At 38.5% G+C, this 26,945-nt stretch overlaps 1 protein-coding gene across 1 annotated transcript in view; it reads left to right on the top strand.

Moving 5' to 3' along the window:
• csmd3a (CUB and Sushi multiple domains 3a) overlaps positions 1-26,697 on the top strand; it is a 332,667-nt gene extending 305,970 nt beyond the window's left edge. Inside the window, exons 60-69 of the mRNA XM_084089625.1 lie at positions 11,987-12,160; positions 12,879-12,952; positions 16,708-16,819; positions 17,913-18,092; positions 18,327-18,392; positions 19,359-19,517; positions 21,005-21,117; positions 22,250-22,337; positions 25,627-25,762; positions 26,415-26,697. Of these exons, the coding sequence (XP_083945751.1) occupies positions 11,987-12,160; positions 12,879-12,952; positions 16,708-16,819; positions 17,913-18,092; positions 18,327-18,392; positions 19,359-19,517; positions 21,005-21,117; positions 22,250-22,337; positions 25,627-25,762; positions 26,415-26,574 (1,262 nt within the window). The 3' untranslated portion in view covers positions 26,575-26,697. The remainder of the gene's footprint in view (positions 1-11,986; positions 12,161-12,878; positions 12,953-16,707; positions 16,820-17,912; positions 18,093-18,326; positions 18,393-19,358; positions 19,518-21,004; positions 21,118-22,249; positions 22,338-25,626; positions 25,763-26,414) is intronic.
• Positions 26,698-26,945: the final 248 nt, after the last annotated feature.

The raw sequence follows: 26,945 nt of genomic DNA, 5'->3' as shown, positions 1-26,945 counted from the left end.
AGCGTCATCTCACATTCCCTTTAAGAGCAGGCGCGCTTGTTCCATGGCGGATTGCTATTATAACGGCGGATTTGCCAGGAGCGGTTCTCAGCCGAGGAGACCGACGCTCTCGTCAGGGCCGTAAAACACAGAGAAGTGACATTGGGGATGGAGAAACACACCCAGATTAGCTTCGGTTAAACAGGCGTATGATAATTTGGGTAAATGTATAAGCTAGATTTATGCCTATTTTTTCACATCTTCATGGACACCACAATGATTTAGCCAGACTACGTCAGACTTCGTACTTCCGCTCAATTTCAGTTCGCTTCTGTACTCAGTCTGAGACCGCGACCTATCTTAGCGTTTTCCTCCGGCCTCAAAACAGCCGGCCAATCAACGAACAGAGGGCGGGCTGAGAGCCGTGACGTAGACGCTGATTGTACGCGTAGATTTACTCCACATAATCTGCAAAAGTCGTTCACAGCCATGTTCACTCCGGTATTTCGCTCGATGGTTTTGTTTTCGCATCATACATGTGTTTACAGTGGAAGTTAGATGCGGCTGAGCCGGCGCATAACACACGCCATAACCAAACGTTATGTGATTGGCTTACGGGTAACCAATGATTTTAAACTTTAGACAAGCGCTCTCTCAGTCTCTCTCTCTCTCTCTCTCTCTCTCTCTCTCAGTCTCTCTCTCTCTCTCTCTCTCTCTCTATCAGTCTCTCTCTCTCTCTCTCTCTCTCTCTCTGCTGTTAACAGATTGTGGGTTTGTCACAGAGACGGCGGTGATTTGTGATTTCTCGAGACACTCTTTCAGTGACAACTCATGTCAGACAGGGACATTTATTGCATACTGATGCTAAAACCTTTAGCTTACAGCATCTTTCCATGAAGCAGCGAGATCTTGATATTCAGAATGAGACCAGAGAGCCGTCACACACACACACACACATATATAATACACATCCAGATAGAATGCTGCATTTAGTGATATGCTGAGAATGCATTTCATATAACATGCATTTCACATGCTATCCTTCTTAAATAGTAAGATATGTGCATGACAAATTATAGTATGTTAAATGAAACAGTCGTGGATCTGTGCGTGCTTTCTCATCTAATAATGGAGTTTTAGAAATGAGTTTAGCTATAGGCTAAAGCTTGATTATCATTGTCTCGACACATACTGTACTGTCATCAGCAAAGAGTAAATATGTGAGTACTGTCATTTGAGCATAGAGTAAATATGTGACTCGTATGGAAGCCCATTTCTGCCACATGAGGAAGACAATCTTGCTCTGGCAAAAAAAAAAGATGAGATTATGACATGTAAAGTCAAAATTATGAGAGTAAAAAGTTGTAATTATGACTTTAAAAGTCCAAATTATGACTTGTGAAAATTGTGACTTCAAAGTCAAAATGATGAGATTAAAAAATCCAAATTATGATTAAAAATTCAAAATAATTTAAAAAGTTGAAATTTTGACTTGAAGTCGAGATTATGACATAAATTTAAATCATGACTTAGTTCAAAATTATGTGATTAAAATGTTTTAATTATGCCTTAAAAGTCAAAATTATGACTTAAAAAGTTGAAATTGAGACTTCAAAGTCAAAATTATGAGATAAAAATATCTAAATTATGACATTCTAAATCGAAATTAGGATTTAAAAGTCAAAACTATGATTTAAATTATTTACTTTTTTAAAAAGAAAGTTGAATTTAATCCTTAAAAAGCCGAAATTGACAAAAGTCAAAATTATGAGATTAAAAAAATGAAATTATGACTTTACTCAAAATTATTTAAAAAGTTGAAAATTATGGCATGTCAATTTTGAGTTTTTATCTCACAATAATGAGACATATTGAGATAATGAGACACAACAATGAGTCATAATTTCGACTTTTTATGTCATAATTTTGACCTAGTATGTCATAATCAGGGGCGGCGCCAGAGAATTTTTAACGCATGTGCTGAGGGGTGCTAGATCATTGACAGGGGGAGCTGCGCAATTATAGGCAATATATATATATATATATATATATATAGAGAGAGAGAGAGAGAGAGAGAGAGAGAGAGAGGTATATACTATTAATAAATTAGCAAAACTTGGCCACTAAATATTTTATATTAAATTATTTTAATGATCACAATTAAAGTTTTAATTTTATTAAATTGAACAAGCGCAACATTCAGCATTCAATCAAATATTCTAAAAGATTTATTATTAATAATAATGTTATTTCAACATAATATCTCATTATTTCGACATAATATGTGTGCGTGCAACAAGCAAGATGTGCATTTGTAAATCCGGTGACGCGTGCATTGATTTTTATTAATAAACTAGTGTTTTCTGTGTCAGTGTCGGTGTCTGATGATCAGCAGAGTCTGAAGTTGATGATCGCCATATTCGTAGTGAACGCGCCTATAGAGAGAAATGCACATAATGGATTACATAATCAGAGAGTAGCCTATTTCTTTTCGTTTTGAATTATTTCGTTTAAAGACATTTCAAGCTTTGTGTATTTGATGTATTTCTCATGTCTGTGTGAGGCATACACTGAGTTTCAGTTAAGTTAGGATGAGATGCGCTCCAGTTAACGTGCAATGCAAGTGACCGCGCGGGCGCCTCCATGATTACACTGTCTGCTATATTTGCTTCTTATTTATTAAATCCAGGCAAGTGGTTGATGAAAAATTGATTAAAATTAAGATACAATTTATACAAAACGAAATTCACTTTAAAGAAAGGCTTTCTACAAAACAAAACTTAATGAAGTGGTCAAAATCATGTCTGACCCTCTCCATGTCTCTCGATATATAACGCATCCTATCTTACTCGTGCTGTTCACTTTTCATAATCAACATAGATGGAAAAAAATTACATTATAATATTTTAACAAATATGAAACTAAATGCGCTTATTTAATGGCTACAACAGTATAGTAGGCCTACAGACTCTCTATTTCTACAAATTGCTGCACATTCATTTAATTCTGAATTTTGCACACACAAGTTGAAAGGCATTTGTTCAAATCAAGTTCACGGATAATTGTGCGTGCATTTATTAATCATTATGATACTAAAATCATAACAAAGTAGGCTATGCTATGTACAAAAAATCAGATGAGCCCAGATTATGAACGCAACGTTTAATTACACGTTAAGCACTTTCCTCCCATAGAAAACCATTATAAGAACACTTAATGTGGCTTAATGCAGATTAGAATGTCCCCTTATTATGTCGAAATAACGAGTTATTATGTCGAAATAACGAGATATTATGTTGAAATGACTTAATATCTCGAAATAACAAGATAAGTTTTCTTTTTTTTTTCTTCAAACTGCGGTTCAGGGCTTCCATAGAATACAGCCTGAATATAATTGCTTCCAGAAATTATTTTTGGGGGTGCTATCAGGGTGCTTTGGTCTTTCTTGGGGGTGCTGAAGCTCCTGCTAGCCCCTCCCTAGCGCCGCCCATGGTCATAACTATGATTTTTTTCTTTTACTTATGTGTACGACATGATGAGAGACATATGAAAGAAAGGGTCATAAATACTTCTGGGTCAGGTACACTTATGTCAAATATAATCTCAGATCATTATCAGAACAAAAGATTGTATATAAAACTCATTAGCGACAGGAATTGGTAAGAGTCTGAGTGTTTGATCTGTAATGTTGTTCCGTTGTTTTGCGAGGACAAGAAGCACAAAGACGCGCTGAATAACTGCGAGACCAGCGTGATCATCAGCTTTTATTCGTGAGAGCTTTTTGCACAATCCTCTGTGATCCATAAAGGAAAGCAATCTCGTCCTGCAGAGTGTAATTAGCATTTCATATTCTGACGACTTCATGCCATCTCTCCATTCAGATGCAGATATATCCGTACATTAATGCTTTCATCGCATTCAGAATGGAGAGAAACAACACACACACTCTTTCACCCTTGATCAATCCCAGTTTCATGAAGTTTTAATTGCAAACATGCTATTTTAAGGTAAACATCTCATTAATCTCTTCCTCATTAACAGCCACAAACTTTCCAAATGTACTTTTTCTTTTTTTTTTCAGCTGTGTCCCGTTTAACCCGGCATCTTTCGTTCCCGTGTAATGCTGGATCGACAGCAGCCTTGAAGAGATCAGCTGCAGATATTAGATATATTCAGCTCTTAGTGCTGATAAGGCATAAATCATAATTAATTCTTGCAGGAGTCGTCCAGCGCTACGAGATTAGATCCGTGATACGCGATCAGAGACTCGTCTCGTAACTCCTTGTGCCACTTTCCAGGAATAGGGTGGAAAATAAGGCCTTTTATCCTTCATTTTCAACAAATAAGTGCAACGAGGTGCTGATAAAGATCTGAGGTGGTCAAACGAAATATTAGATATAATTTCTGTTCATTTTTGGGACATGTCTATTATTGAGCCCTATCTTGCACCCAGCGCAATTGCCTTTGTACACGACGCATGTGTCATTCTTATTTCTCACCCGACGCACAGCGGACTTTTCCCTCCACAGACGCACGTCTGTAAATTAGGGAATGAACTTGCGCTCCCGGGGGCGGTTCAGTGAAAAGAGGAGGCGTGTTCCGGCGCAAACGTTCCCTGGTGCTATTTTGCAGTTTCAGAAAACAATTCCGCCACAGACCAGGAGAAACCTCGTCTAAAGTCAGTGGCGCGTTATTCAGATGCTATTTTAAGGACGCATGCTTGCACAACACACACACTTTGATTCTCTCATCTACACAGACGCAGCAGTTCTCATTTTTAGAAAATCATACATTATTACAAGGAAAAATATTCCACACGAGGGAAATCATTGTGGTGTCCATGAAGATGTGAGAAAATAGGCATAAATCTAGCTTACACATTTACCCAAATTATCATACGCCTGTTTAACCGAAGCTAATTTGTGTGTGTTTCTCCATCCCCAATGTCACTTCTCTGTGTTTTACGGCCCTGACGAGAACGTCGGTCTCCTCGGCTGTGAACCGCTCCTGGCAAATCCGCCGTTATAATAGCAATCCGCCATGGAACAAGCGCGCCTGCTCTTAAAGGGAATGTGAGATGACGCTCTGATTGGTTTATTTCACGTTACGCCCAAACCACACCTATGAGTAATGAAGCGACTTCAGACCAACACATTTTAGATTTGCGTCGAGCGCAAGAGTCATTTATCCCGCCGGTGTAATAGCAACAGCGCCGAGATCCGCCCACAAAGTTACTTGCGCTTTGCGCTTGATACTTGCATTTCAAATCGTTAAAATATGGCCCATTGTATTATTCCCTGATTTTTTATTTATTTTAAAGTTACAGTTGTAAAATTAGGCCAGTTAGTCTGCGATCAAATGTACTTATTGATAAACTTATTTATCCCTTAAATTACAGTACTTTTTTTTAATGATCCGTCAGTGATTTCTGAAGTGATCATGTGACACTGAAGACTGGAGTAATGATGCTGAAAATTCAGCTTTGATCACAGGAATAAATTACACTTAAATTACACTGAAAATAAAAATAAAAATTCTTTTTTTTAACAAATTGAAAAAAAACTAATATATATTTTTTAAAACATTTGAAAAAAGGGTCATGTATACTTATGGGTCACATAAAATATATATTCAAATAGAAATATGACAGCTATTATGAATTATAATAATATTTCACAATTTTTACTGTAATTTTGATCAAATAAATCCAGCCTTGGTGAGCAGAAGAGACTTTTCAAAACTTTTGACCAATATTGTAAATATTATGTTGTTAGTCATTAAAATTTAAGTAACAATCTATTTTTTTCCCCAAATGTTCATGCTTGGTTAATTTTATGTTAGATAATTTTTATCTTGCATTCAGTATCTAACAGTTACGACAAAAAAAAAATTTGATTTATGCATCGAATGCTTAAAAAAAAAAAAAACGTATCGTATTCATAGAAAGCCCTGAATATTAAAGCATGCAATCTGCCCATCTGTAGATTTAATGGATTTATTAAATCACACAGCGAGTGTTCTTCTGGAGTTCAGACGTGCTTCTGTTGTGTGTTTGCTGCTTCTCCAGAGCATTGTATTATTCATCATGGAAGTTTCCTCTGACACGGGCCTGACTGGTCCTCCACGTCTGATTATTATGCATAACTTGCTCTAGCCTAGAGCTGTTGAAATCATTTTTTCCGTCAAAGAAAGAAAATAAAGCGCAGTCAGATGAGAATGGTCTCATGCATCACGGTTTGTGTTGTCGCAGAGCCATGTTTGGCCTGCCGTTGCTCGTGGAATATATGATGGTGAAGAATTTGTACGTTGTGGATGTTTGTATCGTTATATCCGTCACACTTTAAATGCAAAAAACACACACAGTCAAAATGAGAATGCATTAAATCAGTATTCATGTGTGCAAAGTGTGTTTGTTCTCCACTGTAAAAGCAAAAGTGAATGTAAAAACGTGACAGTAAAAACCTGGTCAACAGTAAGTTCTGTTACTATATATGGGGAAATATATACTATAATAATGAATAATTATCAATTATTATTGGTGCTCAATTATTAACAAATGTAATTTTTTTGAGGATTCTTTTCATTACTAAAAAGTTCAGCATTTATTTGAAATAAACCTTTTGTGACATTTTAAATATCTTTACTGTCACTTTTGATAAATTAAATGCGTCCTTGCTGAATTGAAGTATTAATTTAAATTATAAAAAGAATTACACATTTTAAAAAAACATACCCACAAACTTTTTGAGTGGCACTGTATCAAAGTTGTTGTTGTTTTTTATTTATTTGTATTTTTAAAACAGTTTAAAACAAAATTTACAGGTCGTTCTGTAAATATGTTTAAATTTTTACTGTATTTTTACTGTATTATTCTGGCAGCCACAGCTGTTGTTTTTTTTACAGTGCTTTCTTTAAATGAATAATAATAAATAAATACAAATAATGAATGATTAAATTGCAACAAATGTAATATATTTTTTGAGGATTCTTTTCATTAATGAAAAGTTCAGCATTTATTTGAAATAAACCTTTTGTGACATTTTAAATATCTTTACTGACACTTTTAATCAATTTAATGCGTCCTTGCTGAATAGAAGTATTAATTTAAATTGTTTAAATAAATAAAAATTTACAAATTTTAAAAAACTCTTACATACCCAAAAACTTTTGAGTGGTTCTGTATCAAAATTTATTTGTATTATTTATTTTTATTTATTTTTTTAAACAGTTTAAAACTAAATTTACAGGTCATTCTGTAAATATGTTTACATTTTTACTGTATTTTTTACTGAATTATTCTGGCAGCCACAGCTGTTTTTTACAGTGCTTTCTTTAAAGGTGCACTGTGTAATATTTAGGAGGATCTGTTGACAGAAATGCAATATCATATACATAACTATGTTTTCAGTGGTGTATAAAGACCTTACAAATGAACCGTTATGTGTTTATTAGCTTAGAATGAGGCATTTCTCTCTACACACACCGTGGGTCCGCTTACATGTTTCTACGGTGGCCCTAAAGGGACAAACGCATTATGTCACTATGTTGTTCTTCATGATAAGAAGTGAACTAAAGTCAGCGAATAAAACACTGACATAATGATGAACAAGTAATAATAATATTCGCAATAACATCGTTTTACTGAATAATTAAGTAAACCTAATTTTCTTGATTTATTTTTGTAAAGAAACCTCATTGCTTTGCCTACTCTCTGCTGTATCAGACGACGACATCACTTCCTATCGGCCACCGTAACTTCTGTTGGGTGCAATTCGCAAACTCACCACTAGATGCCGCTAAAGATTACACAGCGCACCTTTAAAATAAATCATACTTGCTTTGATATTTTATTATGAAATGCAGTGATATTTTTAAGTGTGCGAATACTCACTCTATGTGGAAATAAGTGAGCATAAATGATAAAAATTACGTATTTGGAAAACACTCGTGAAGAGCAGATTGTCCTTCAGGTCGCTTGTGGAAAATGTGTTTTATCCATAGACTGTAAAAATATATTTTCGTAGTGTCCATGACGTGACCCGTAGTGTTTCTGAAGAGCATTTTTGAAGCCCAAAGTGGGCGGAGTCGGCGGTCGCCATCTTGGCAGCGTCACTCCCGAATAAACAAAAATGTGCAGCGAGGCGGATTAGCTGAGGTGACGTGACGCTAACACACAGCAGACAAACGGCTTGTAGTGACATCAGCGGCAATCCACCTGTCACTCAAGTGGCCACGCCCTTAATTATGCAGAACTTTAAGGCTTAATATGAAGGTTTAAGCCTTAAAGGGGAAATGAAGCAGTCAATCAAGTTTACATGATTTACAAGATGGATTTCCACTTTAATCAACAATTATATAAGAAACATGACAAATGTAAACATATAAAAGAAAAAAAAGAAAAACCGTTATATCTTTTGCTGCCAGGGCGCTGCCATTGTGTGCAGTATTCTAACGTGTGACGTCACGGGGTTGGTTGGCTTTAATAAACCTGGCTGAATGTATTAATATCACAACGTCAAACTGTCTACACCACGGAGTTTTGACCGCGAACAACTAACGTTAGGTACAGTCATTATTAGCTAACAGCTGTAAGCATGAACTAGCTAACACTAACTTAGTGTTTAGCTAACTTTAGTGGAGTTTATTAGTACCAGACAAAAAGACGACGTCTAACGTTAACGTTAACAAACTGCACATGGAAACATTGTTCGCGATGTCTGCCATCATATTCATGTCTCTTGTCAGCACCATGTAAGTTAGCATGTATTAATATATGCATTTGAGCCGATACGGCGTGGGAACCGAGCAGTGGTAAGTTACGTTGTTATGTCGAACAGCCGGTGGTGGTTTTGGGCAAAGAGCGGGTTGGTAAGTTGCAACGCGTGCGGCTGTTGTAATGCGATGCCCACCGTGTCAGAGTCCATCTGCTGTATATAACATCTAACGTTAGACTTCATTAGTTGTTCGCGGTCAAAACTCCGTGGTGTAGACAGTTTGACGTCGTGATATTAATACATTCAGCCCTATGATTCAGCCAGGTTTATTAAAGCCAACCAACCCCGTGACGTCACACGTTAGAATACTTCACACAATGGCAGCGCCCTGGCAGCAAAAGATATAACGGTTTTTCTTTTTTTTCTTTTATATGTTTACATTTGTCATGTTTCTTATATAATTGTTGATTAAAGTGGAAATCCATCTTGTAAATCATGTAAACTTGATTGACTGCTTCATTTCCCCTTTAAGGTTGCTGGGTTGCTGCTTATTTTGGAAGGTTGCTGCTTATTTTTATCACATCAAAGACGAATGTCTTTATGATTCAAAGCACTTCAGTGATCCTCACGACTGACTGACTGGCGTTTAAAGGGGTGGTATAATGCCCTTTTCACAGATGTAAAATGAGTCTCTGATGTCCCCAGAGTGTGTGTGTGAAGTTTTAGCTCAAAATACCCCACAGATATTTTTTTATAGCATGTTAAAATTTTCCATTTTTGTGTGTGTTCCTTTAAATGCAAATGAGCTGCTGCTCCCGGCACAGAGGGCGGAGCTACAACAGATTGTATTGTTGACTTAGCAGCTCCGATTACCTCACACACACACACACTGAAAATGTCAAAAACTTCTAGCCTTTTATGTTCAAACCGGAGTCAGACAATGATGGAGAGACTCCAGAAGAAGTGACAACATGTAGAAGCAACAGGACATTTCTGAATGGTTAGTTGATGAATTTATGAAGCTTATGTGTAGTTATCTTCTAGTCATTGATTAGCATATTCTGTCATGATGATCTATAAATCGTGTTCAGGGGGCGGGGTTTATGTAAATTCTAGGGTTGGTGATGTCACTAACCCGGGAGGAATGTGGTGTAGTCTCTACCAGCCGTTTGTTGTAGTCCTTAAAAAGCCATTTCTGTTAAAGCAAATATCTCCCTTTGCTTTGAACTTTGAGCGTTGTAACTTTGCAGATGTTGTTTATGATCAAACAGCAACATTACACACTAACTAAAGTTAGAAAAGTCAAATCATAATCAACCACCCCTTTAAAGCGCTTTAATGGAGTTGACGTGTGTTAAACGCAGTCATACTGACGCTGTGCCTCATGTGATTATCTGTGTTTCTGCGGTGTCACACTTAAAGCCAGTGAACTCAGGTTTTCCCATCGGTGAATTATACATCACAGCATGGCAGACCCTTTGGCTTCCGTTGGGATTTTAAAGAGGGATAATTACTCTGATTCACATTCAGGTGAGCGACCTCTGCTGAAACTCAACGCTCCACTTCTGATCTTTAAATACCATGAAGCCTGGAGAGCTTCCATGCAATTTATATATCAAACACTCTTGCCCTGCTGAAATCAGGACATATCAGATGTGGAAATAGATTTAATTTGTGGTCTGTCAGTCTTATATGCTCTCAGACGTGCTTCTCTTTCTTGTTGCACGGCAAAACCAAAGTGTGCCAGATAACGTCTAGCTGTGTATCCTCATTTTAGAGTCTATTGCACCTGAATAATGAGTGCATGTGTGTAGTGTACACTACTGTTTAACAGATTGGGGTCGGTAAGATCAAAAATACAGTAGAAATTGTGAAATATTATTATGATTCAAATCAGCTGTTTTCTATGTGAATATATATTAAAGTTTAATTTATTCCTGTGATCAAAGCTGAATTTTCAGCATCATGTGTGACTCAGTGTCATATGATCCTTCAGATGCTCAAATATTATAAATTATTGTTGGTGCTCAATTTTTAATAATGGTTCAATTGTTAATATATATATATATATAAAAAAAAATCATTAAATAAATTAATTAATTAAAAAAAGTTAAGTACCCCAAACTTTTGAGTGGTAGGTTATCATGGTTTCCACAACATTATTAATCAGTAAAAAACTGTTTTCAACACTGATAATAATCATAAATGTTTCTTGAGCATCAAATCATCATATTAGAGTGATTTCTGAAGGATCATGTGACTCTGAAGACTGGAGTAATGATGCTGAAAATTCAGCTTTGATCACAGGAATAAATTAAACTTTAATATATATTCACATAGAAAACAGATATTTTAAATTGTAATAATATTTCACAATTTTTACAGTATTTTTGATCAAATAAATGCAAACATTATGAAATCAAACTGAAAAAAATCCACTTCTTAGCTTGTGGAAAATGAGCTCTTGAGTCTAAAATGTGAGAATGTGAGAAATCAAATCATACGCTGGTATTATTAAACCTGCCTGTTTAATAATTGACTCTTCCTGCCGTCCGTCTCAGAGCGTGTCTCTTTGAGTGGTTCACCTCAGAAGTTTGTTTTGAGGGTCAGGTCGGGTTACTCGCTCATAAATCATTCAGAAAACAAGGTTATAGATCAGATTTTCCTGGACAGCAGCGGTGACGAGGTCAGATATGTGCCTTTCAGAAGAAAATCATTATCTGGGAAGAAATAATCAGAAATAGAATTCTGGTTAGATAATGCTTAGCTTGCATTAAACATAAACCGGCTGCTTAAAGCTCAAATTAAATCAAAATCGAGCCAGTTTATGTACTTAAAGGCCAAAGATAAATAGTGCTATTATAGTATAATTTATAGGCTATACTATTATAGTTGTTATTCATATTTTAAAATTGCTTTTCATTTTTATTTTCAGATTTTTCACTTTCGTTTGTTTTAGCAATTTTTTGTGTTGATATGTCAAATTCATTTGTTTATATAATATGGATATTATGTTTTTCAATTAGCAAAATGTCTTTATTTCTAGTAACAGAAATGTTTCAATAGTTTTATTTTTTATTTTATTTTTGTTAAAGATAATAACCCTGGTAGAGATGACATTTATAAATAGCTATTTGAGAGTGTAAGCTCACATTTAAATATGTTTTCTGTTAATGTTCGCAGAGTTTCCATGGGATAAAATCAGCATTTTTCCTCATTAGATAACATATTTCACGTGAAAAGTCTGTTTACAGGAGTGAAATGGTCTGTAAATGACTGTTGTATGTTCACAGCGAAGTTCTGCGGTGACCCGGGCGTCCCGGCCCACGCCACACGAGAGGGTCGGAGCTTCATCTTCAGAGCCGAGGTGTTCTTCAGCTGTAGCGCCCCCTATCTGCTGGTGGGCTCATCGACACGCACCTGCCAGTCAGACGCCACCTGGAGCGGCTCGCAACCGCGCTGCATAGGTGTGTTACCTTTAATAATAATAATAATAAACACTCATATATGTGACCCTGGATCACAAAACCAGTCACAAGGGTAAAAAAATTTAAATTGAGATTTATATGTATCTGAAAAATTCAGCCGAGATACAACTATTTGAAAATCTGGAATTTGAGAGTGCAAAAAAAAACGCTTTTGCTAGTTTGCTTGTGATTATTTAACACGATTATTGGTATATGATCAAAGTCTTATTTCACAATATGATTAATTTTAAATATCAGTGAAATTTCACAATTATCGATACTTCAGTAAAAAATACTACTAGGTTAACTAATGTAAGAAAAGCAGGTTTATTAGGCTGCTGTCACTTTAAGAGCGAATGCACAGATCCACTACACTGTTACACGGTCCGATTATCTTGTTTCCATAATTATTGGAAGCTGAAATCGAAAATCAATAATCGTACAGCCCTAAATTAAAGTATCAATTTCTTTAAATAAAAATCTTTCGAACAGCACTGTATAAATTTAAGTTAAATCCATTAAATCCCTAAAATGTTGCTACTGTATTTTTTACGGTACAGTTCTGGCTGCCAGTTTTGTTTTTAATATCCACTCCAGCTTAGATCTATGATGCGAATGTGAACATTATGACCTTCATTACATCAGCTTTTCTTAACCCGATTATGAATATAACACTGCAGGAGATGATAATGACGATGTAATCCGGATTTTTCTGCAGAACCGCATCGGACGACGTGTGAAAATCCCGGTTCTCCGGAGTTCGGCTCCATGAACAGCAGTCTGGGCTTTAAGGTAAGAACCAGTTGATGCTCTCAGACTTTAAGCCATTATGATGGAATGAGTTTAAGGCTGTTCAAAAGGCCAGTTTCTGTCAGTTTTAAACTGCTTTTATCTTCAAGTGCAAAAACGGCCCTTTCAAATGGCACAATGTGACTTCAGATGTGCCTATTAAGAACTGAAAATCATATTTTCCTTCATTGCTGAGACAAAAGGATATTCACTGGCCTAGTGACAGTCTGGTCACACCAGAGAGTGTGTGTCAGCGCGGATCTTTATAAGCACAGTTGATTTATTGTCAGGTTGATTCAGTCAAATGCTGTTTGAAGAGCCCGTGGCAGATTCAGGATTGTGTGAGTGTCTCTTATTGTCCGGGGAGAGTTTACTCTTCAAACGCTCACTGAATCCGCCCACTCGAATGGCTCTTTACAGTCCACCGCTTCTTCCTCACGGGGACCAGAGAAATGAAGCATCAGTTCGGCTCTTCAGTTTGACATCCGTTGTCAACTTTACCCCATGATTTCAGATCAGTTACTTCAACCGAAGGCCTGAGAGTGACTGACATTTATGATACAGTCAATTTAAGTCTGAAACACTCATAATTGGTGCATTTGTTTTATTTTGTAGTTTATGTAGTTAGTTCTTTTTATTCCAAAACATTCTCAGGACTGGCACATGTGTTCCTAAAACTTTTTTATTTTTTTATTTATATTTTATTTTATTTATATTTAATTTTTTATCAACCACAAAACAGCACTGGAACAAGTGTTTCTAAAAAAAATGTTTTTATTTATTTATTTTATTTATTTATTTTATTTGTTTGTTTTATTATTTTATTGAAGGTTTTGTAATTTTTATTTGACTTGATTATTTTATTATTTTATTTTATTATTACAAATTAATAATAAATAATTAATACAGTAAATTCTCAGTACTGGCACAACTGTTTTTAAAATGCTATTTTGTGTTTTATTTTTAGTTTGTTTTATTACTTTATTTGACTTTTTGTTATTTATTTTATTTGACTTTTTATTATTTTATTTCCTTCATATCACTTTATTTAGATTTATTATGCTTTATTTGTTTACAAACATTTTTAAAAAAAATTAAAAAACATTCTAAGTACTGGCATAAATGTTTTTTTTTTTTATGTTTTTTTTTATTTAATTAAATTGTATTTGATGTTTTTTACTTTAGATTTTATTTTATTTTAACGACCACAGGCTATTTATACAAAATTATAAACGCAACACTTTTGTTTTTGCACCCATTTTTCATGAGCTGAACTCAAAGATCTAAGACTTTTTCTATGTACACAAAAGGCCTATTTCTCTCAAATATTGTTCGCAAATCTGTCTAAATCTGTGTTAGTGAGCACTTCTCCTTTGCCGAGATAATCCATCCACCTCACAGGTGTGGCATATCAAGATGCTGATTAGACAGCACGATTATTGCACAGGTGTGCCTTAGGCTAGCCACAATAAAAGGCCACTCTAAAATGTGCAGTTTTGCTGTATTGGGGGGGTCCGGGGGGGTCCGGGGGGGGGGGGTGGAATGTTGGTCCACTCTTCAATGGCTGTGCGAAGTTGCTGGATATTGGCAGGACCTGGAACATGCTGTCGTATACGCCGATCCAGAGCATCCTAAACATGCTCAATGGGTGACGTGTCCGGTGAGTATGCTGGCCATGCAAGAACTGGGATGTTTTCAGCTTCCAGGAATTGTGTACAGATCCTTGCAGAATGGGGCCGTGCATTATCATGCTGCAACCTGAGGTGATGGTCGTGGATGAATGGCACAACAATGGGCCTCAGGATCTCGTCACAGTATCTCTGTGCATTCAAAATGCCATCAATAAAATGCATCTGTTTTCGTTGTCCATAACATACGCCTGCCCATACCGTAACCCCACCGCCACCATGGGCCACTCAACTCGATAGAAGCGGGTTGACATCAGCAAACCGCTCACCCACACGACACCGTCTACACGCTGTCTGCTGTCTGCCATCTGCCCTGTGCAGTGAAAACCAGGATTCATCCGTGAAGAGAACACCTCTCCAAAGTGCCAGACGCCATCGAATGTGAGCATTTGTGAGCTTTGATCTTAGATAAAGTCTTAGATCTTTGAGTTCAGCTCATGAAAAATTGGGGCAAAAACAAAAGTGTTTCGTTTATAATTTTGTTCAGTGTAATTAAGTCTAGACATTTTCTCCTGGAGGCACAAAGAGGACCGTATAGATAGTATTGCTGAACAAGCTACTGAAAGTCATTTAAACTGTCAACAGATTTATATCGGTCATATTTATACCTACATCGGGAGTAGTTGTAATGCATTGTCCAAGCGTTTGCAAATATGCATAGAGCAGGTTCTTGATCATAGTGAAATTAAAATCGCTAAAATCAATTGCATGGTGATTGTACAAAATATTAATTGTACAAGTTTGAATAAAAGCAACAAGTATGCATTATGCATTGCCAAAGCTATGGAATAGACTTTGTAGCCGGCGATGATAATAATCTCAAGAAGACGGACGTTCCCTGGAGGTTCTCTTGTCGAGAGGTCTAAAATGAAAAGTGTTTTTCTGTTGGGTTTGTTTTGGATCACTCTCGCCTTGAGGAATGAGCTCTTTGAAGGGCAGAATAAAAGTGTCACTCGAGTTGCTGTTCTCAGCGACTCCTTCAGAAGTGTGGGTGAGCTGTAATGTAATCTAATGTTCCACTGTTGTGAGGCTTTGATCTCAGCAGGACTTCCCTCCTCAGTGAGAGTGAGTGAGTGAGTGAGTGTGTGAGTGAGTGTGTGTGTGAGTGAGTGAGTGTGTGTGTGTGTGAGTGAGTGAGTGTGTGTGTGTGTGTGTGTGTGTGTGTGAGTGAGTGAGTGAGTGAGTGAGTGAGTGAGTGAGTGAGTGAGTGAGTGAGTGTGTGTGTGTGAGTGAGTGAGTGAGTGAGTGAGTGTGTGTGTGTTAGTCAGTGAGTCAGTGAGTGAGTGAGTGAGTGTGTGAGTGAGTGAGTGAGTGAGTGAGTGAGTGAGTGAGTGATTGTGTGAGTGTGTGAGTGAGTGTGAGAGTGAGTGTGAGAGTGAGTGAGTGAGTGAGGGAGAGTGTGTGAGTGAGTGAGTGAGTGAGTGAGTGAGTGAGTGTGTGAGTGTGTGTGTGAATCAGTGAGTGAGTGAGTGAGTGAGTGAGTGAGTGAGTGAGTGTGTGAGTGAATGTGTGAGTGAGTGAGTGAGTGTGTGAGTGAGTGAGTGTGTGAGAGTGAGAGTGAGAGTGAGTGAGTGAGTGAGTGTAGTGTGTGAGTGAGTGAGTCAGTGAGTGAGTGAGTGTGTGAGTGAGTGTGTGAGTGAGTGTGAGTGAGTCAGTCAGTGAGTGAGTGTGTGAGTGAGTGAGTGAGTCAGTGAGTCAGTGAGTGAGAATCTGAATGTCTGAGAGAGCGTGTGCGCGAGTGTGTGTGAGAGCGTGTGCATTAGTGTGAGCTTGAGTGTGTGCGTGAGCGTGTGCGATAACGTGAGCGTGTGTTTGAGTGTTTACGTGTGTGAGAGGTTGAGCGTGTGCGAGAGCGTGTGCATGAGCGTGTGCGAGAGCGTGTGTGTGTGTGTGTGTGTGTGTGTGTGTGTGTGTGTGTGTGTGTGTGTGTGTGTGTTCCTCAGGTGGGCAGCTCAGTGAGGTTCCTCTGTCAGGTGGGTCACCTGTTACTGGGCTCTACCACACGCCCCTGACCTGTGTGTGTGTGTGTGTGTGTTTGTGTGTGTGTGTGTGTGTGTGTGTGTTCCTCAGGTGGGCAGCTCAGTGAGGTTCCTCTGTCAGGTGGGTCACCTGTTATTGGGCTCCACCACACGCACCTGTCAGCCGGATCTGACCTGGAGCGGCTCTCAGCCTCAGTGCATCCGTGAGTCTCTCGCTTCACAACACATGCAGACTTCAGTCTATTATTCTGGTTTTTGGGGGCAAGTCATCCATTTTGCATGTCATGGTGCAACTTTTATGTTTTTCTGTATGCATGTTATTCTATGAAAAGAAAAATACAGCTTTATCAGACATGCAGTACATCATGTGAATGCTACTCATTTATAATGAGCAGCTCTATTTAGTGTGTTACTGGGTGAATATTTCATATTTATCATATTTCTCCCAAAAATCAAAATAAAGAAATTGGGAATGTGTATTTTGCCTAATGAATTTTAAGCCTATTTTTAGGACCTTTTTACATTTGCATTTACATACCCTTTTGAGGTTTTGTATTGTGAGTTTCCCCAAAATTCCCATTAGTGTAATAAAAACATTATATTATATTATATTATATTATATTATATTATATTATATTATATTATATTATATTATATTATATTAAAATAAATTAAAGGTATTATATTATATTATATTATAAAAGTTATAGGCCATAAAGGTTTTGTGAAAATGATATAGAGCATCTATTCTGCTTTTTACCACGTTCATCTCTCTTTAGTGTGTAATGCTGATGTTTGAGCATGAAAAAGCTCTGCAAAGTCTCTCTATATCAGAGTCAGTGTTTCTGAACTCCTGAAACGCCTCCATTGTAGTCTTGAGTTTCTTGAATGAACACGTCACAATATTCCTCATTTAAATAATTAATACGCAGAATAAAGGGGCGGGGCCTGGTTGAGTTAGTTAGTAGTGTGTTAAACTGGCGGTTATGGGAAGGGGCGGGACATTTCCCAAACACACTTGAAGCGCTTGACCAATCACAACACACTGCTCCAGCCGACCAATCAGAGCACAGTGTGCTTTAAGAAGGAGGGGCTTCATAGAGACAGGAACTAAAAAGAGCGTTACTGACAGACTGGGAAAAGAGGAGCCGCAACAATGGAGAATATGAGGAAAATAATGCATGCAAACCTGTTCTAGTAGAGCTTAAACACAAATTCAAGGCATAATAGGTCACTGGATGTGTTTTTATGAGTTTCCATTAGATCTCACAGGTGTTGGTGTCTCTCCTAATGCAGCTCACTCCTGTAAGCAACCGAAGACACCGGCCCATGCAAACGTGCTGGGCCTCGACCTGCCGTCCTTCGGATACACACTCCTCTACTCCTGCCAGCCGGGATTCATCCTCACCGGCGGCTCCGAGCACCGGGCGTGCCGACCCGACGGGTCCTGGACTGGGAAAGTGCCCGTTTGTAGAGGTAACCAGTCCAACACTGCATCAATATAACACACACACACACACACTCAGTGCAGGATCAGTGCAGAATCCAGATGTGTTTTTGCCTGAACTTTGTGTCCCCAACTTTTCTTTAGTTTCTGTTTGTCTTGTCGAGGCAGAAACCGTCCGGTGTCGATGTGGGAAGTCGTGTGTGAAATGTGTTTCCTTAGACCCGTTTGGTTGGTGCAGTGATGTGTGTTTTGGTGTCTTTCAGCTGGCTCGAAAACATCAGAAAAAGTCATAACGCCTGTTCAAGGAACATCGAGTCCCAAAGTCAACGGTGAGTCTGTAAAACACCACATGCTATCTTTATAATCACGGCTTGCACACGTGCATCTATTTCCACCAATATGAAGGTGTGTTTTAAAGGTAAGCCATTTGCTTGGCAATAATAATATGGATAAAGTGCCTGATATCAGGGGAGTGGCTTGTGCTGATTCACCATCTGAAAACCAGCCAATCAGAAACACTCTCTGCCTGTCAATCATTTTGTGTGTTTGACTGACGGTCATTTGGCAGAAGAACACTTAGCAAAATGCTTACAGTACCTTTCATTTATTTTTATAAATTGATATAAAATTAACAATTGATTGTAGATAGATGAACATTATTATAAATAAATAAATATTTTTTGCTTTCATCAAATGGCAGCAACAGCAATATAATAAACAAAATTGATCATATAAATAAATATTATTGATTTTATAAAACGGCAGCAACAGCAATATGATAAACAATCAGCAAACATGATTATAATTAAAATAATTAAATATGTAAATAAATATTATTTCTTATGATCTAGTAAATTAATCACTATATTAAATTAGTAAATTAATAGTAAATTAATCACCAAATACATTATTATTATTTATTCAGGTTATTAATCTGAATAATTCTTCTATATTACCGTTCTTTAGTTCATTAACTGTAGGCTGCTTACAGTTGTCAAGAAATATAAGTATATATTTTTTAAGTGTTCATTTAAACAGGAGAGAACCGGTATAGCATAAATATAGCAACATAGTATACACAGTAAAATGGCATTTTATTGGATTTTTGCTACTTGAATCACTGTTTAGAGTGTGTTGTATACAGTGCATTGCTTTATTAAGCATTGTGATGTGTTTTAGAGTTATGAGCTCATGTGGTTTCTGCTCAGAGGTCGTTCACAGGGTTAATTGTGCCGAAACACGGCGTGTAAACGCCTTTAAAGCCTCATCTGACTCATTAAATCTTCTCATTGCAGTTCCTGACGATGTGTTCGCGCCCTCGTACGTGTGGAGAGGTTCGTTTGAGTATAAAGGAGTTAAACAGCCGATGACTCTGACAATCACTAGCTTTAACGCGACTTCGGGGAAAGTCAATGTGACGTTAACCAACAGGCACTCGGAGCTGCTGTTGTCGGGTAAGAAGCTCGTGTCGTTAATACTCATGTATAATCTCACCTGTTAACAGGGCCGTCGCTAGTGGGGTGAAAGGTGGTGACAATTATAGGGGCCCCCGCTGCCCAGAGGGCCCCACAAAATCCAGCAGTTATACTATATAGGCCCCTGTTGTATGAACAATTCTAATATTTATATGAGTTGTATGCCTGAGATTTAACATGCAATTTGGTTAAATATTTTTTCCAAATATCTGCTTCTCTTACCTCCCTAAAAATGGTTTAGTCCGATCTAAAGTATTTATTAATTATTCAGTCAGTGACAAACATCAGATGGACCCAATAAGATTTTAAGTCCCACCCCAGCTCGTGAACAGAACCAATCAGAGTTGAGGCGGCAGTGCCTGAAGTTAACGATGAACTTGGTGGAAGAGCAGGAGATTGACTGACTGAAAATTTCGGGGAAAAGAAAACATAAATCAAGGCACCAGAAGCGCCATGAAAAGAAGGAGAGGGAGGCCAGGAGAGTTGTTGTATCCCAGTCGATCAAGACGTTAAAGACAGGCTGTTTTGTTATTTCGCTGGGAATAAGAAAACTACCGTCTACAGTCTGCCGGGTAGGCTATTGTCACTTTTCATTATCGGCGCGCACCACAATCGACCGAATGATTACATGGTCAAAATTCCTGTCTTTTTACACTATTGTAAAAAGAGTTTAAAAAAATTGACACCAGTCACGACGCATTTCATTATGCACCTGACGTGCCGATGATGTATTTATTACATCAATAAAACACGAATACAACACACTGCACTTGGATGAATACATTTATTAGCTTTATTTAATAATATTACCAGTTCCATATGATCTTTATTAAAAAATAAGACAATCAATTATTTTATTTGTAAAATTTGACTGTATTCTTGTCAATTTCTAAATGTTTACTTTTTGATTTATGAATTATAACAGACTGATTGAAAGAAAAAACATTATTTTGCTGTTACTTTTTTTTAAATTGGTTTTATTATTATTTAACAATTTCTTGCTTTTTGTTAAGTTTTTATTAGTTGTAATTTTTATATAAACATTTAACTTTTAAAATAAAGGTTTTACAACAACATCACCATCTTCTGTTATATGTGGGCCTCCATGCTCATCTGTTATACAGTATATGATATTGGTGGAGGGTGGTGGGGGCCCACATCAGTATTTTTTCAGGGGGCCCCGAAACCTCTAGCTACGGCCCTGCCTGTTACTTGTACATTTTCCAAAAGTTTCTCATCCGCACTGAAACGCCTGGAAACGCCAGTGTGGATGGAGAGCGTCCGGATTAATGTAGACGTGAGACACACAGACCGACACAGAAGAGCGTTTTAAGGACAAAAACCTGATAGATGTCTTGAAATACATCATCTGAACCACATATCAGTTGAATTTTAGATTATTGTAAATATGATAGATATGAATGGCCGTACATCTGCATTAATGAGTGTGTTTATCATCCTCACAGGTGTGTATAAGAGCAGAGCAGCTCGCCTGACGCTGCGTCTGCATCACATGAGGTCTCTGGTGAAGAGCAGCTTCAGTCAGATCTCTGAGCAGACCCTGATCATGGACGGCTTCGTAAGTCTCGTCACACTCACGCTTTATGACTCAGCCACAGCTGAGAGCTTCTGGCAATAGTGCACGAACAATCAAATCAAACCCGCAGATGATAATGGTTGAATATATGTGTGAGCGAGGCACAAACTAACACACATGCTTTAAAACTTTCCACACACGCTAGCATGATGAAGCTTAGTGTATTTACTAGTCGCCATAGCAACACTATATAGAGAAAAAATGTGCCAAAATTAAAACATCTTTGAGATATCACTGAGCATTTATTTAACCATTGCAAAAGTAGATTTCTAACTGAAGTAAATTTTTCATCTGTTTTTTGTATATTTAAAATGAGACAAATCTGATATTATTTTAATCTTATATCTGTTCTTTAATGCTGATCTAACAGCAGAAACACTCGCCGGTCTAAACACCAGTTGCTCAGGTTACAGGTTGCATTACAGTGAGCCCCTATTAGAATTATAATATTCTATTCTATACTTTTATGAATTCTATTGAGAAAGCATGAGAAAAGGCAGAATAAAGACTGAGAGTCAATGTTCAGAAATTATTAATTATTATTAAGTTTTGAACTATGCTGTATAGCTGTTTTGCGGTGTGTTTGTTGTCAAACTCAAAAATTGTTTTTTTTTAATTATTAAAAAATGCCATTATTTTTATATGAAAAAGTTAATAATTGTATTTTATTGACAAAATAGTTTAGTTTGTTTCATATATATTTTTTGATTAGATCAGATAACATTTTAATCTGTCATATGGTCACCTATGGGGCATGTTGTCACATTTCACTTCCATTCTTTCAAATCAAGAATAAAGTATACACTGTATTAATGAAACAAAAGCACATAATTGTACTAGACGTGTGAAATTAATGTGAGAATAAATAAATACTATAGTGGATTTACACAAACTGAGAAAGTCAGAAAGTGTTTGGTTGTGCCCAGCTCTCCTCTACTGTATATTTAGTGGTAAAAGAACATTTCTTCTCCGGTACAGTAGTGCTAGTTCACTGAACACTGTGGCTATTTAAACTTTGCAGTGAAAGAGCAATAGAGAGCAATATCCTGTAATATTTCAGAACATGAGCGTCTGAGAACATGATGTTCACCTGTGTGTTGTTGTTCTCCTCGAGGTTTCCGCTGATCATGAAGGAAACACGTACTTGTTTCAAGGCTTCATTGAGGCTCGAGATTACGGGCCTTTCGGACTACAGAGACAAGGTGTGTTACATTTAATGATGTCATATATAATGAGTGAGTGAGAGCGATTGTGTGAGCGAGTGAGCAATTGTGTGAGTGAGTGAGTGAGTGAGTGAGTGAGTGAGTGAGTGAGCGATTGTGTGAGTGAGTGATTGTGTGAGTGATTGTGTGAGTGAGCGATTGTGTGAGTGAGTGATTGTGTGAGTGATTGTGTGAGTGAGCGAGTGAGTGAGTGAGTGTTTGTGTGAGTGATTGTGTGAGTGAGCGATTGTGTGAGTGAGTGATTGTGTGAGTGATTGTGTGAGTGAGTGAGTGAGTGAGTGAGTGATTGTGTGAGTGAGCGAGTGAGTGAGTGAGCGATTGTGTGAGTGAGCGAGTGAGTGAGTGAGTGAGTGAGCGAGTGAGTGAGTGAGTGAGTGAGCGAGTGAGTGAGTGAGCGATTGTGTGAGTGAGTGAGTGAGTGAGTGAGTGAGCGATTCTGTGAGTGAGCGATTGTGTGAGTGAGTGAGTGATTGTGTGAGTGAGCGAGTGAGTGAGTGAGCGATTGTGTGAGTGAGCGAGTGAGTGAGTGAGTGAGTGAGCGAGCGATTGTGTGAGTGAGTGAGTGAGTGAGCGAGCGAGCGAGCGAGTGAGTGAGTGAGTGAGTGAGCGATTCTGTGAGTGAGCGATTGTGTGAGTGAGTGAGTGAGTGAGCGAGTGAGTGAGTGAGCGATTCTGTGAGTGAGTGAGTGAGCGATTGTGTGAGTGAGTGAGTGAGTGAGTGAGTGAGTGAGTGAGTGAGTGAGTGAGTGAGTGATTGTGTGAGTGAGCGAGTGGGTGAGTGAGTGAGCGATTGTGTGAGTGAGTGAGTGAGTGAGTGAGTGAGCGAGTGAGTGAGTGAGTGAGTGAGCGATTGTGTGAGTGAGTGAGTGAGTGAGCGATTGTGTGAGCGAGTGAGCGAGTGAGTGAGTGAGTGATTGTGTGAGTGAGTGAGTGAGCGATTGTGTGAGCGAGCAAGTGAGTGAGCGATTGTGTGAGTGAGTGAGTGAGCAATTGTGTGAGTGAGCGAGTGAGTGAGTGAGCGAGTGAGTGAGCGAGTGAGTGAGCGAGTGAGCGAGTGAGCGATTGAGTGAGTGAGTGAGTGAGCGAGTGAGCGAGTGAGTGAGCGATTGTGTGAGTGAGTGAGTGAGTGAGTGAGCGAGTGAGCGAGTGAGCGAGCGATTGTGTGAGTGAGCGAGTGAGTGAGTGAGCGATTGTGTGAGTGAGTGAGTGAGTGAGCGATTGTGTGAGTGAGTGAGTGAGCAAGTGAGTGAGTGAGTGAGCGATTGTGTGAGTGAGTGAGTGAGTGAGCGATTGTGTGAGTGAGCGAGTGAGTGAGTGAGTGAGTGAGCGAGTGGGTGAGTGAGCGATTGTGTGAGTGAGGGAGTGAGTGATTGTGTGAGCGAGCGAGTGAGTGAGTGAGTGAGCGATTGTGTGAGTGAGTGAGTGAGTGAGCGATTGTGTGAGTGAGTGAGTGAGTTATTGTGTGAGTGAGTGAGCGATTGTGTGAGCGAGCAAGTGAGAGCGATTGTGTGAGTGAGTGAGTGAGTGAGTGAGCGATTGTGTGAGTGAGCGATTGTGTGAGTGAGCGAGTGAGTGAGCGAGTGAGTGAGCGAGTGAGTGAGTGAGCGAGTGAGTGAGCGAGTGAGTGAGTGAGCGAGTGAGCGATTGAGTGAGTGAGTGAGTGAGTGAGTGAGTGAGCGAGTGAGCGAGTGAGTGAGCGATTGTGTGAGTGAGTGAGTGAGCGATTGTGTGAGTGAGTGAGCGAGTGAGTGAGTGAGCGAGTGAGTGAGTGAGCGATTGTGTGAGTGAGTGAGTGAGCGAGTGAGTGAGTGAGTGAGTGAGCGATTGTGTGAGTGAGCGAGTGAGTGAGCGAGTGAGTGAGTGAGCGATTGTGTGAGTGAGTGAGTGAGTGAGTGAGTGAGCGAGTGAGTGAGTGAGTGAGCGAGTGAGTGAGCGAGCGAGTGAGTGAGTGAGTGAGTGAGTGAGTGAGTGAGTGAGTGAGTGAGTGAGCGATTGTGTGAGTGAGTGGGCGAGCGAGTGAGTGAGTGAGTGAGTGAGGTTTTAGGTTGAGGGTTAGTTGCATGTAATTGTTATTACTACGGTAATTACATGTTACATATGTAACAAGGGCACTGATATGTTTTATGTCTCTTGATTTGTTGTATCTGTATTTTATGCTTTACACAGGGCTCGACATTAAGCCTTTTCATGTGCTTGTCCTTTGGACAAGTAAATCTGTCATTTTTGTGCGTGCGTGTGTGTGTGTGTGTGTGTGTGTGTGTGTGTTGTAAATATAATTTATTCTGAAGAAATATTCTCATCTGTGTTCAGTCAGCTCTGATATATTTAAATCTGCATATTGTCATATCTGCACCTTTAAAGAGCATTTCCCCCCCTAATCTTATTAAATGTATGCAGACAACCGTCTTAATGAGCGAGTCATTCATTCAAATGATTCGTTTAAACAACTGATTCATTCAAGAATGAGACAGATGTTTATGAATGGGTCATTGAATCTTTGACTCAGCCAATTCGTTCAAAACGCTGAATCATTCAGTAATGAAACACGGTTAAGTGTTGCTGTGAGATGCGTTACGGTTCTGCTGTGATCTTTGTTTGGAACTATTTTCGTGGCTGAAACAGAACAAAAACAGTCAATATTGTGTCTAAAATGTAAGTGACTTAATTTGAACTGTTTATTGAACTGTTGTATGAAAGCAATGTCACATTTTCAGTCGTGATGGTAGTCAGGAAAACGACACTCGTCGTGTGAGGTTGCTAAACTGTATGTTAAAAATATTAAAACACATTTTGAATTGTGGCACTGGCAGTATGTTGTTGACTGAGTTTAAACTGAGTTTACAGTTGTTTGGACTTCTCCTCGAGAGGCTGCGCGAGCCTCAACAGCGCAACCTTGTTACCGTCAGTAATACATTTATCCACTATCGATTGCAACTTACAATAAATATAATACAATCAGAATCATTCTCTCATTTTAGTGATTCCCTACTTATTTTTTTGTTATTGACGTTTAATCAGGCTACTTGTCCGGTTGGGCAAGTAAAATTCTCTTTTACTTGTCCCTTCAAAAAATCCACTTGTCCCAGACAAGCGGACAAGCGTTAATGTCGAGCCCTGCTTTACATAAAGTATGTATTTAATTTTTATTTTTTTATTTTTTTGTACAGCACTTCAGTTGTTTTAAAGTGCTTTATAAATACAATTTGATTGGATTTGATATTAATGTAGCTGCATTAAACATGATTATTTCCCATCCTGCATCACTCAGGTCTGAACACACTGGCTCCGACCAGGAGCGCTGAGACCCCACCCAGATCCAACAGCAGTTCAGTGGCCGTCGCCATCCTTGTGCCTTTCTTTGCCCTGATCTTCGCAGGCTTTGGGTTTTACCTGTACAAACAGAGGTAAGTGTGGGAAATACTGATGAGGAAGTAGCGCTGCACGATTCATCGCAATTTAACCGATTTGGCTTATCGCGATTTTGAAATCGTCAAACATCTTTCCAGACATGAGAAGCATTTATGAACCTCTTGTCCAACATTTATAACATGCTGTTATATGATGATGAGCTTCTGACACAGAATAAGGCAGTCGTGTGTTAATTAGTCATGTTTAATCAAAGCGTTTCAATCTTCTGTTTATTCAGAGACAGCGATGGGGGTTTCCTGGAATGATGTGCGTTATCACACTGCGGTGGGGCATATGTGGTGTGTGTGTGTGTGTGTGTGTGAGATGCCCTCTGGTGTTCAGAGGGAGGTGTGTGTGTGTGTGTGTGTGTGAGACGCCCTCTGGTGTTCAGAGGGGTGTGTGTGTGTGTGTGTGTGTGAGATGCTCTGGTGTTCAGAGGGAGGGGTGGGTGTGTGTGTGTGTGTGTGTGTGTGTGTGTGTGTGTGTGTGTGTGTGCGTGTTCAGATGGAGTATTTACTACCGATCAGCCTAAATAACCATTAAATAATCGCAGTCTTTGCCAAATCGCTTGTGATTAATTGTGCAGCTCTATGAGAACAGAAGGTTATTCTGATGCCTGATGTTTTTTTCCCTCTCGTTCGACTTCAGAAAGTCTGATAAAGCGGAGTTCAGCGGCTGCTCTGTGCATGAAAACAACAACGGTCAGGCCACGTTCGAGAACCCCATGTACAACACCAGTTCCAAATCCATCGAGGGCAAGGTCGTCCGCTTCGATCCCAATCTCAACACGGTTTGCACAATGGTTTGAGGATTTGAGCTGGTCGAACCGTCACTTTCTGTTCCTTTAGTCTCTCCGAAGCACAGTTTGGGTTCAGTACTCACACCACGGCTCAAAGCTACGCGCAGATTTGCAGGAAAACGTCGTATTCTTCACAGTTCGAGTGGAGAATTATATATATTATATACATCTCACTCTGAGAGTGTTGGTTTTGTATTTAAAAGCAAACAAACAAAGTGTGTTTTTTTAGTGCTGGGCAACGATTTATCGCGATTAATCGCATCCAAAATAAAAGTTTGTTTACATAATATATGTGTGTGTACTGTGTATAATTATTTTGTAAAATATAAATAAAAAAAAGTATTTATATATAAAACATTTATATTTATATATAATATAAT

Source organism: Abramis brama (genome assembly GCF_963993115.1).
Source record: "Abramis brama genome assembly, chromosome: 17".
NCBI lineage: Eukaryota > Metazoa > Chordata > Actinopteri > Cypriniformes > Leuciscidae > Abramis > Abramis brama.
This window is presented reverse-complemented; position numbering and strand designations above follow the sequence as displayed.